This window comes from Eucalyptus grandis, chromosome 5 (assembly GCF_016545825.1).
Source record: "Eucalyptus grandis isolate ANBG69807.140 chromosome 5, ASM1654582v1, whole genome shotgun sequence".
Classification (NCBI taxonomy): domain Eukaryota; kingdom Viridiplantae; phylum Streptophyta; class Magnoliopsida; order Myrtales; family Myrtaceae; genus Eucalyptus; species Eucalyptus grandis.
In genome coordinates this window covers 22,566,433-22,578,794 of record NC_052616.1, presented here as the reverse complement: position 1 = coordinate 22,578,794, position 12,362 = coordinate 22,566,433, and the positions used below count along the sequence as shown (strand labels likewise).

General features: G+C 38.7%; 1 protein-coding gene and 1 pseudogene across 1 annotated transcript; both read left to right on the top strand.

Moving 5' to 3' along the window:
- The first annotated feature begins 275 nt into the window (after positions 1–275).
- LOC104431666 (3-hydroxyisobutyryl-CoA hydrolase 1-like) lies at positions 276–6,543 on the top strand. The gene is made up of 7 exons (XM_039313193.1): positions 276–590; positions 993–1,073; positions 1,966–2,034; positions 2,934–2,999; positions 3,309–3,388; positions 3,510–3,593; positions 4,819–6,543. The coding sequence occupies exons 1-5, from the start codon at positions 552–554 to the stop codon at positions 3,354–3,356; spliced, it is 303 nt and encodes a 100-aa protein (XP_039169127.1). The 5' UTR covers positions 276–551; the 3' UTR covers positions 3,357–3,388; positions 3,510–3,593; positions 4,819–6,543.
- LOC104429714 lies at positions 6,457–12,071 on the top strand (annotated as a pseudogene).
- The last annotated feature ends 291 nt before the right edge of the window (positions 12,072–12,362 follow it).

Genomic DNA, 12,362 nt, shown 5'->3' with positions numbered 1-12,362 from the left:
ACTAAACATATGGAATTCTTTATCAAGTAAATAAAATTTGGGAGCACCAGTTTAAATTGAAACTAAACATAATTTTCTCTTTACGGTGCAAATCGGGTGGATTTAGCCATATAGAGGTAGAAATAGCACAGCCCTCACATCAATTTTAGAATAAGATATTCATGTCCATATACATATTTTTTTCATTCATATTTTTTTCTTTTTTTCTAATTAGCATCTAAGCAATAATAAAACTCAATCCCCACATATTATTTTCTCCTCCCCTTTTTCACCATTATCCAAGCTCTTTATTGTTCTACCAAATCGGGCCACCCACGTCTGAGCGTCAGCATCAGCATCGCTTCCGAACGGACGCAAGAAACAGCGGCGGCGGCAGCAGCCAAGGTCGAGTTTTCGGCTGTTTCTGATCGAGCATTCGCTGGTTGCGTGTCTGCGCGACCGGGTACGAGGAAGACCCATTTGAGGTTTCTCCGTGATCTTCATCGTGGAAGGAGTTCCTGACTGAGTCTTGTTGGAATCTGCCTCTTTGGAGTCGGAGAAGGGTAGGTTCCATGGCTTCGTTCTCCTCCGGGGATGGCCAGGAAGATCAGGTACTGAGCTCTGTTACTTTACAGACAACGCGACCAGACGTTGCTTCTTTCCAGTGTTGCGTGAGTAGTGAATCGGGTCGGGGCTTCGACGATTGAATTGCGCCTGTGCTACTGAGTTTGATTGTCCCCGCGCTTTGAATTTGCCGCTGGATATGAATTTTGGGGAAGCCTATCAGGGTTCAAATGATAATGGGTGTTTGAAAAATTTTATTTTTAGCTGGAATTGCTGAGGGATGAAGCTTCAGATGTTGTTCGGCTCATTGAACATTGTTTTTTGTTTTTGTTTTTTTGGGTGTTTTAGAGCGTAGGAGTACTATTCTCCAAATGATTATGGCGTGACAGACCAGAGTAGTGGTCCTCTAAGAACTGGTGATGGAGATTCGATTTTCTTTGTTTTTGTAGGTTTTGGTGGAGGAGAAGTCCTTTGTGAGGGCACTCGTACTAAACAGACCCAAGCAACTGAATGCTCTTTCTTACGATATGGTATGTCTCTTATCTGGCTGCTGGATACTTTTTGCAGTTGGGTCTTCCTTCATTCTAACTGTTTGGTTGGGAGTGTTGGGTGGGGTTCTTTTGTTACGTTGGTCGCCAATTTGCTGTTTCTCTGTTGAGGCTTTTCAAACTAATCACGGGTGTTGCTTTTTGCGAAATGATTCGTGGAATTTATTTGTTGAGTTTTCCTATCATAGAGCACCTGGAATCCTGCACTTTCGAGAAAGCTCTTTCTACAATCCAAAAACTACTCATTAGTTTCATCATACAGGATAAACTAACATCTGATAGCATTATCTAGTTGATCATTATAAAATTTTACTTTCCTGCTCTGGTCTTGCATTTGATTAATACCTTGGAGACTGCATGTGGTTTTGCTAAGAGCAGCAGTAGTGCTCTGCTTAACTTTTTGAGTTTTTGTTCTTTTCTTAAGAAAAGATGAATGTTCCCTTTTTATGCAAATTTGGAAGCACGCATTACTAAAGGTCATAGTTAAAGAAGGTTATTATACGAGATCAAGAACCAAATCTGGCGACGCGCACATACTCTTCAAAGATGTTGTTAGTTCCTGCATAAAATACGCGAGTCTGTTTTTAGCACACTTCAGCCTGAATAGCATCTTTCCGTTGCATCCAGCGAAATATATCCGTGGAATTGTCATGCAGTAATACCATTGTTTGTTGCTTTTCGAATGCCTTTTCTGCCTTTTGCGGTAGTCGCCCTGTTGGCAGTTGGGGTCTGTTGTCATTTTATATTATTTAAATATGTGTAGGTGACGTATTCAACTTTTACTTGTTGTCTCAAACCTCAGTAGCTCACATCGTTAATTAAGCTTTGTTTGCTACATGGTTATTGTATTACTATTTGTTACTCTTGTTCGCAGATATCTCGGTTATTGGAACTTTTCCTTGTTTATGAGAAGGATTCTAATGTGAAGTTGGTAATCTTAAAGGTACATTGCTTCATACAAAGCATTTTTTTTTATGACTGTTAAGAGCCCTCCAAATTGCACAAGTAGAAATATCAGGATCATGAGCCTTGAGACTGTCTTTTGGGAGATTGATAGATTCCTTTTGCCCGCTGGAAGATTGGTAGAGTTTATTGGACTTTGTTTGGTGAAATTTCTCATGCTGGTGTACCATCTAGGGCTGTGTGCTCGCTTATGTATGTGTTTTACAAAATTGTCAATTTATTAATATGCCTGAGCGGCGTGGTAAATTATGTTTTATTAGCTCCTTTGTTACCCAAGTCCAGTAAAGGAATTAGTTTTGGTATCAGTGGGGCAACTTATGGTGTAAAAACTTGCTCAGTGTGTAGTGCTCAGGATTCTGCATGTGCACTTTTATGATTGCATTTGAGACCTATTTTTTGGAAACATATCATATATATGGGGACTAGTGGTGTACAATATGAGAAATAAATAGATTTCTGGAGCTTTTGGGAGTTGGATGGCCTTTCAAATGTCTGGTTCTGAGTTGCAGAGGTGCACTCTAGCTTCGAATTATTGTTGGCTGTCTATGAATTTTGCATTTGCTCAGCCTAAAGATGCCTGTTGTTGAAGCAATTCATGTCAGCTACAACAAAGTGCTCATCCATTTAGGCTTCACAGCCATGCTTTTCTCAAGTCCAACATCACATTACGGAACAGTTGTCAGATTGATATTTTTGGCATTCATTGTTATTGGCTCCTTTGGCTTGCAAGACCTTAAGATTACTTGACATTGTTAGATCCTGTGGCCATTATCTTCTGTTACAATGTTCTCCTTTCATACTTTGCTATCCCAATTTGGAAATCCTCCATATTTTCTTAGCTTGGGCATGACTGTTTTGATTGTGTTTTTGTTTCTGTAGGGAAAAGGAAGAGCTTTTTGTGCCGGTGTGGTGATGTTGCAGCTGTTGTGCATGATATCAACAATGGTACAGATCATTTTAGTGGTTTCATGGTTCATCTTATACTGACTGTAAAGTCAAAAATAGGGCCAAACTGTACTTATATCCCATTGTGAGTAGATGCACTTAAGCATCCAGATTTCCCTTGTCTCAAGGTGAAGTTTCACGTGACAATAGTGCCAATTGTGCCAATCCTTTATTAACCTATCAAAAAGATCACATTGTCCATTGGCTTCAGACAGTATTTGATCTCTGTTATACGCAATTCATATGGTGTTCATTCCAACTAGGAAAGCGTTTGATTGTTGATAACATTGGTTTCTGTAAATTTGCTAGGAAATTGGAAGTCGGGTGAAATCTTCTTTCGGAAGGAGTTCACTTTAAATTATCTGATGGCAACATACAGTAGACCTCAGGTGATCTAATATTATAACGCGTATCTTCTTGGGATAGCGAAATCGATGTTAGCATATCTAAAGAATCTTCATTTGGATATGTATGTGTAGTCTTACTTTTTACATTCCGGTTTTAATGAAGGTTTCAATCTTGGATGGCATTGTCATGGGAGGAGGGGCTGGTTGTTCCATACACGGTAGTTTTCGCGTGGCGACAGAGAATTCGGTATTGCCTTTTTATGTTGGCTTATATTTCCTTTTTATTTGTTAGACAATCTACTGTTATAGTTTGTGGCAGTCAATGATGAGTTGTAGCAAACGGGTTACTCTTAAGCTTGTCTGATTAAGAGAGTTCATTTCTTGAATTATTATTATTATTATTTTGGGCATTAGGTGCTTCTGATGTTATTAATCTGTTTTACCATTTCACTAGTTATGGCTGATCTGTAGCCTGGCTATTACTGAAAATGCTGGTGAAATTGTTTTAATTAACTAGCATCTCCTATGGAATAGAGCATGCGTTCCTTGTTTCAAATTCTGGTTGAAGAAAGATCATTATGGTGCATTTTGATATAATATTATTGTCTGCCCAACCATGGGTGGTTGGGAGAGCAAATAACAGAATTTAAGATTATTATCACTAGAAGTGAGGGTGAACAAGATTCAGTGAAGCAGGAGGATGATAGGAGGTACACAAGTAAGGTAACAGCAGAAGAATATGAGATCTCAGTGCCCAAAGTGTAACTACCAATGGTGAAAGCAGATAGTTAATCAAGTTGGTTATTCTTACATTGTTCCAGACTCTTCGAGCAGAGACCCTCATTTTACTGGAAAACTTTACAGTGTCGTTGAAGGTTAGAATTCCTAGAGAGAATGTACAGTGGAGTGGAGCTTGCCATGTTTCCCCTATTGGGCTACTTCTGGGGATTTCATGAATATGCTTAGTCCTTAAAGAGCACGTATGTTTGAATAAAGAATGTTTACCTGGCTTTATACATGGATAATAGACATATCTAGGTGGTCAAGATTCCACGGAAGTTAATACAAGACTTTCATAAATTTACTGTGGATTCACTTCTATGTACCTATATATTATCCGATATATGTGACATGAGATCAGTTGATCCCACTTAACGAGATTGAAATTGTTGTTTGCTTAATGGATAAGGAACGGTAGATGTCTATTGGCAATTCTTAGATCAGATATTTGCTTGTGGAACATATAATGGTTATTTTTCTCAATATCTTTTACCACTTGATCTGCAATTGGTTACATCTAGGCTATCTAACCAATACTGCAGATATGTGTTAATTAAAGTGCCTCATGTAAGCTAGCAGTTGGTGGGTGCTATTGTGGTGTTGATTCTCCAGCTTCTTGTTTCCTAGAGATCATTCTAACCCCCAGATTTCCAGCAGCTTTTATCAGCATAGTCTGCTTAATCTCATTGCAGGTTTTTGCTATGCCTGAAACAGCTCTGGGTCTCTTTCCAGACATAGGTGCCTCGTATTTCCTGTCAAGGGTCCCGGGACATTTTGGTAATGGCCAGTGATAGAAAAAGGCACTTTATCTTCTATCTAGTTTTATGAGTCGATATTAACTGAAGATTAAAAGTTTCTAACTTCTGGAAGTATGTCAATATATTTATTGGGTAGAGGTTCAGTTGTTAATGCTGTCAGGAGCATTCTACTGGTAGTGCTTGTGGAAGTGCTAGTCTGTAGTGTACTATGGATGACTTAGAAAATGTAGGCGACAACCAACACATTTGAGTTCCTGAATCAATATATCATAAGCTGGTGGGCTTCCATCTTATATTCTGCAATATGGCAAATTTGCTACCATGTTAATTTGGGATTTAGGAAGCATATTCTTCGGAAGATTGGGAAACATGAGCTAAGGAATAATTTCCTCAAAACGTATGTCGAGAGGACAAACAGTGCAATCGATGGAGCGACAAATGATGCATAATAGTGATTATATGGCTAGATGATGCGATTTAATGAAATGCAGGGTTGACATACTTTAGTGACTGTCCACCTTTTACACTTTGATTATCACCTGCAGGGTGATGAGAAGAAAACAACATTCTTTCTCGTGTTTTGGGTTGAACATTGGTTTCAGTTGCTTCTGTTTGGAAGATGGATAAATTCCGAGCTGGAATATACACATTACTTCTTTTTCTTCTTTTTCTCCTTTCAAACAGAAAAATGAATCACACAAGTGCGACTGCATTCACTTTTTGGAGTTCTGCTGGCACTTTATTTGTGGCATTGGGATCTCGACATTAAAAATCATTACTCGACTGGGAAACCGAGTTTTTTTCTTTCATTTTGCCTCAGATCACCTATGGAATGTATATCATGACAACTGTATGCTTGATTTAAATTTTAGAGGTGCAGGCATATGCCTAGGACGCCATCTTCTCTCTCAGTGTCTCTGACCTGGATAATGGCTGCCAGTATCAATTAAAATGTAGAGAATAAGAATTAATTTAAAGACCTGCGATGGATAGATGAACAGAGTAATAGCTAAAATTCATAGTAGGGTTGAGAAGTCTTAGTAGCTCGAGGAAGCGCGAGCCGGTGATAAATTGAATTGGTTTCTGGTAGAAGAGATGCTCTCGGTGATAAATTGAATTGGTTTCTAGTAGAAGAGATGCTCTCGGTGATAAATTGAATTGGTTTCTGGTCGAAGAGATGGAGAGCTCGTTTACGTATTATTCGCTTGAAATGACCATGTATGGAGATTTCCGACTCTTAGACTCAGTAATTTCAAAATTTTCTTCAGGTTTTCCAATTAATGTCAGCATGAAATTCGGTTTTTGATTGTTGGTTTTCTTTTAGTATGCTTAGCTGATTGCGTCGGACACCGACGGATTGATTGACTTGATAATGTTTGACGCTTAATTTGCAGATAAAGCCCAATCCTACTTCTCCCGTGGATCGCTTTCTCTCTCGCCGTCATCTTCTCTCGCTCATCCCTTGCCTTGAGCTCATAGATATCCCTGAGGAATGTATTATTTGCTCTTGGATCGAGATGAATTGGCTGTTAAATTCTGGAGTTCGTAGAAGTTTTTCAGTCTTGAGCTTACATGGTAAGCTGTAGCTTGAGGCTTTTGCCCCGAGTACTTAAGAACAGTCCTGACACTCAGAAATATGATAAAGAACAGAATTCAGTAGCCTTGGAGGTCCCAAAGACTACGACTTCTGCCAGGAACAAGCTAAAATCTAAAATCTCTCTGGATTGGTATTCATCGAAGAAGAAAGGAATTGATGGGGTAATATATTGTTAATTGCTTTGGCATCACATGCCACTTCTGTTTATTCGTAACTATGCTGTTTTTTAAGTCGTGAGGCACCTTGTCGTGAGGTCCCAAACACTAAACCCTTGTTGAATCATAACAGTGACCATAGGCAAAATTTTGTCTACAGGATAAAATTTTATCCTCTTTTGTGTCAATTAGATGTCTTGAGAATTCGTATCATTTCGATGTTGAGGACTTTTTGAGGACCATCTATTGTCCTCTGACCGGTGGTTTTTGTGACATTTTGTCTTGCAGTATTACTATGAAGGCGTTATCTGTGATCTTGGAGGCAACTTGTTATGTTGTGATAGCTCCCCAGACCTTTCATATTGAGTGCCTTGATCCTCCTCTCAAGGTAGTTCATAGCTATTTGAGGGGTCTTGCCTTGAGTTTGATGTGTTAATTGCTATCATTTGTCTTATCGTACTTGATTGAGATAATTTAGTTGTCTAAAAATGGGAAGTTCTCAGTTGAAGATGCTCTCCTCTCTGTCCTCTTATCTGAGATTTACTTTTGATCCCAATATGCTGTTCCCTAATGTGGGTTACTTGTTACTTTCCTTGAACTGTGATTTCAGACTCTTCAAGCTCCAATGTTGGAAACTCCAAGAGCAAACCCGAAGAGTGTTGCTTCAATTATACTGGGAGGAGGTGCTGGAACATGACTGTTTCCACTTACTAGCAGAAGGGCCAAGCGGGCAGGCAGTGATTATTTGTATGTGCCCATTGTTTACCCACATAGCACTCTCTCAACTATATAATCAGTTATGTGGTTTTTTTTTAAATCTGCAAGTTCCTATAAGAGGATGCTACTGGTTGATTGATATCCCAATGAGCAATTGCATTAACAGTGGTATCAGAAAAATATTCATCTTAACACAGTTTAATTCCTTTTCCCTTAATCACCGCCTTTCCTGGACATACAACTTTGATAATGGCGTTAGTTTTCGTGATGGATTTGTGGAGGTATAATTTTTTTCTGATTTATTATTTTGGAATCCTGATGACTTAACTCAAGAAACGACTGAAGTTAATATGAAAAAAATTTGGTAACACATATAGGTCCTTGCGGCAACTCAAACTCCGGGTGAAGCTGGAAAGAGGTGGTTCTGGGGGACTGCTGATACTGTTAGGCAATTCATATGAGTCTTTGAGGCGAGTGCTTAGGGTTTTGACAATTACTTGTGCAAAGTTTTTGGGAGTTTCTCTTGAAGTTGAATGTTGGTTTCAAATTATTTCCGCAGGATGCCAAGAACAAGAATGTGGAGAATATCTTGATTTTGTCTGGTGACCACCTGTACCGGATGAATTACATGAATTTTGTGCAGGTACTTTGAAGATTTCATCGTAAACTCCATCTAATATGTTTGTGAGTTTTGTGGCTTGATTGCAGAAGCATATTGATACAAATGCCGATATCACAGTTTCATGTGTCCCAATGGATGACAGGTTCTTATTGTGGTTAAATATATTGCCTTAAAAGATTTAAGAGCATATAAAGCTCAGTTCTCCTTGACATTCCACTTAGGGTTGGGAAGAACCAAATTTTTTGTGATTATATTGTTTCTTATGTCCGTTTTCAGTTGCACTAAATTTAGAGCTACTGATGAGTTTTGCAACTAACCCTTTCTGCTTTTTGTTGCTGCAGTCGTGCTTTGGGTTATGGACTGATGAAGATTGACAGAACTGGACGGATTATCCAATTTGCCGGAAAACCGAAGGGCAATGAGCTGAAAGCAATGGTATCATTAATGCAATAAACACTTCCTATCATTTGACGTGACTGCTTTGGCTGTTTCCTTAGCAGACATCATCTCTGCACATCATATAATGCATCAACTAGTTACTAATCTTATTTGGATTCTCTTCTCCTGCACGAACCTCTGCCCACAGCAAGTTCACAGTACTCTTCTTGGGCTATCAAAGCAAGATGCAGTGAACTTGCCATACATTGCCTCGATGGGCATCTATGTATTTAAAACCGACATGTTACTAAAGCTTCTGAGATGGAGCTACCCCTCATGCAATGATTTTGGCTCTGAAACAATTCCGTGAGCTGTTGCAGAGCATATTGTCCAGGTCAGGACCTTTTCTTTAACATAGACTGAGCTGCGGTTTCTCTCTGTCTCTCTCCCCTTCATTAGAGACGTGTGTTTATATGTAACTTGTACTTGCAAGCTACCTTAACAGAAATGCTGACTTATCGGGATGCATTGATTTGTCAGGCATATCTGTGTAATGACTACTGGGAGGACATTGGAACAATCAAGTCATTCTTTGACACTAATTTGGCCCTAACAGAGCAGGTGTGTGTGTGGTATTGCATCTTCTGCTCGTAACTCAAAATTGGAGTTGTCAATGTCATCTGCTAATTCAGTCATCACCTTCTATAGTCATTAATCACTTGATATGCTGGCTTAACCTTAGGGCTGGAAAAATACTTACTCTTTAGATCTTTTTGGCTACAATTTCTATGTCAATCTGGGGCCTGATCTCAATCACGTTCTCAGAAAAATCATAGAAGCTTCGAGTTCAAACTTTGGCTGTCATAAAGCGATACTATTTGTCCTTTGAGGAGACAGTGGCTTTTCTAATAGTGGGTTAATTTCCTGTAATGCAGCCTCCAAAGTTCGAATTTTATGATCCGCAAACACCTTTCTACACGTCTCCGAGATTCTTACCCCCCAGTAAAGTTGATAAATGCAGGGTAAGCTTGTCAACACTATAAGTCTCTGTGTTTGTTATGGTCTAAACTGTCTCTTGTTTGAACTGTTTCTGCAGATTGTAGATGCAATAATCTCTCACAGTTGCTTCTTGCAAGAATGTAGCATTGAACACTCCATTGTTGGTGTGCACTTGCATCTAGACTATGGTGTTGAGTTTAAGGTGGGCTGCTTTTGTATACATTCTTTGACCTTTCGAAGATCATAACGGTGATTGCTTGAGAAAATTAATTTTCAGATTCTCGGATGATTTGGTTGGAATGTTGACATTTTCAGCTTTCAACTTTTTGGGTTAATACTTTACCAAAAAAAAAAAAAAAACTTTTTGGGTTAATAACTTTACCAAAAATAAAAATAAAATTGGGTTAATAGATCCCATCGAACATTTGTGGACCAGATTTAACAGGGGCAAATGATGCCATTCAATTTGTTCATATAACTCTGGTGTACAGTGATCTTTTTGAATTGCTGTATCTTCATCTATTGGTTGTATTTCCTCAAGTTGAAGGTATAGTGGACTTAGAACAAGTCAGGATGCTTCTAATACAAGTCTTGAGATTACTTGATGGTCGTTTTATGTGTCGTTTTTTATAGACACTAATTTCCTTTGTCAAGCTAATGTACTAAGCAAGTCATCAGTATAGACATTCCAAATTTGCTAAAAGTTCACAATACTGGGGTTAGTTCGTGTGCCAATTTCTGTAGCAATGGCAACATACTTTAATGGGTGCTGGTTTTTGGGACATGTTTGAATTTGCAGGATACCATGATGACGGGTGCAGATTACTATCAGACTGAAGCTGAAATCGCATCTCTTCTGGCACAAGGGAAGGTTGCTATTGGGGTCGGACAAAATACTAATCAGGTAATTTTACATTCTTTAAATAGGCATGTCTACAGGAAATTCTGAATCGACAACTTGTTAATAGAATACTTCACAATCCTTCCACTGACAAATTCCCTTGCTTTTCCTTTCTCAAGGAACTGCATAATTGACAAGAATGCCCGGATAGGGAAAAATGTGGTTATTCACAACACCGATGCAAGTATTGCCTTTTGCAATCCTGATACTTCAATTCCATCCGGATTTACGACTAGATGTGATCCTTCCATTTACAGGGTGTTCAAGAAGCAGATAGACCAGAAGAAGGATTCTACATCAGGTCAGGGATAACGGTCATACTGAAAAACGCAACAATCAAAGATGGAACGTGTGATTCAGAAGAAAGCTGGCTAAATCCATACACAACCTTGCTGTTTTCATGGCTTTTCTGTGTCCAGAGAAACTAGATGCTGTGCTGCTCGGTTGTGAAGTAGGTCTCAGTTATGTGACTAAGCTAGTGAGAGGCATATAACCTGAGTTAGCTAGTGGGATGCATATTCTGTATAAGAGAAGATACTATACACTTGAGGGGTGTGCCATCATGTGGGAGGATGTACTGAGCTGTACATATTAAGTGTAGAGAGAATTGGACCATATGAATATGAGACAATTATAGTACCTGGTATAAATGCTACTCCCTCTCTCTCCCCTAATCCTTATTTTTCTCATGCCTAACATGCTGGTGCTCGTCGCGCCATTTACGCTGCCAGAGTGAATTTCACCGGGTAAATCTACCTACGACCAACTTTGTTGTTTGATTCTGGTGATCGATCTTAGAATCCATCTTTAATTCATTTGATACTCTTCTGCTTTTCAGGTTGATCGGGTTTTGGGCTGTCATGTTATAGGTAATAATGCAAGTTCATTATTTATGTTTTTGTATGTATTGTAGACATCCTTAATTCTGTTAGTTTACTTGTTCCAGAGAAGCAGGACAGACATTGACATAGTACTTCCTGGCGAAATCAACTTAGATGCAGGAGACGGGTGGACTTGCTAATGACAGACAAGCTGATATAAGCATTGACAGTGATATCAAACTGCACAATCTGAATGTTTTTCAGTGGTTAATTCTCTCATGGTTGGAATTTTAATGGTAAAGCTGGAGGAAGAGTCGAAAACTGTAAAACTTGATTGACAACATTTCATCTTTCTTCTATTGAGGTTGAAAGACGTGATTTGAGCAGGTTCGTCAATGTAGACCTGCTGTGTATAAAGATTACTTACCGGGTTTAGTTCAAATGCTTTACTGTTGTTCCTTTAGTGCTGAACGTATTCTCTATTTTTATCCTCTAATTTTGCAGGAGGAGCCCATATCCACTATAGCAGCTATTATTTACATTACCACTCAGCTCTCTGATGAAAAGAAGTCTCCCCAAGGTTTTAGTTTCTCCAATCCTATTCAATTTAAACTACTAAAGACATATTGGTGCATATGTAAATGGCATTTGAAACAACGCGTGCATATAAATAACCGAATGTTTGTGCAGATATATCACTTGCTACTGGAGTCACCGAGGGGATGATTAGGAACTCCAAGAATCTGTATCCTCACATTTTGAAGATAAATACCAAGCCGATATGCCAAGGAAGTGGATCTAAAGAATTTCTGCAGCTTTGAGTGTGTGTAGATATACAAACAAAATTGATATTAGTTAACTTTCAGTTACTTTTGGAAATTAGAGCAATCTTGAATTTTTAATTCTTGTTATAAAGAATATGGTGGTTCTTAATTCTCACTCTTTGTAGTGTTGGAAGATATCTTGAAAACTTTATCGAAATGCTATGTTCGAGTTCTTTTTGGCCCTTGACTACAGAAGACCGGTGTCATACAAAATACACCGTTTCAATTTCGCATGATAATGTGGGTGAGAAGATGTAACATTGTTCAATTCTCACGAGATGTTGGTTTAATAAGTTATAAGTCCGTTCATTTTGGTCCTTTAAGCTCTCAATTTAGCTGGTTAAATCTCATTAGTAGTCTCCATACCCGTTCCTTCCTTTGATTGGTCATCATAGTAAAACTCAGTATGTTTTTGTGCTTGAAGAGATAAAACTCTACACTCTGCAATCTCAGTCCCGATTTTG

Excerpts from the sequence above, each read along its gene's own strand:
- LOC104431666 (XM_039313193.1), top strand. The coding sequence starts at position 552 with ATGGCTTCGTTCTCCTCCGGGGATGGCCAGGAAGATCAG. Across the intron at positions 591-992 it reads GGGATGGCCAGGAAGATCAG|GTTTTGGTGGAGGAGAAGTC; the intron begins GTACTGAGCTCT and ends TTGTTTTTGTAG. Across the intron at positions 1,074-1,965 it reads ATGCTCTTTCTTACGATATG|ATATCTCGGTTATTGGAACT; the intron begins GTATGTCTCTTA and ends TCTTGTTCGCAG.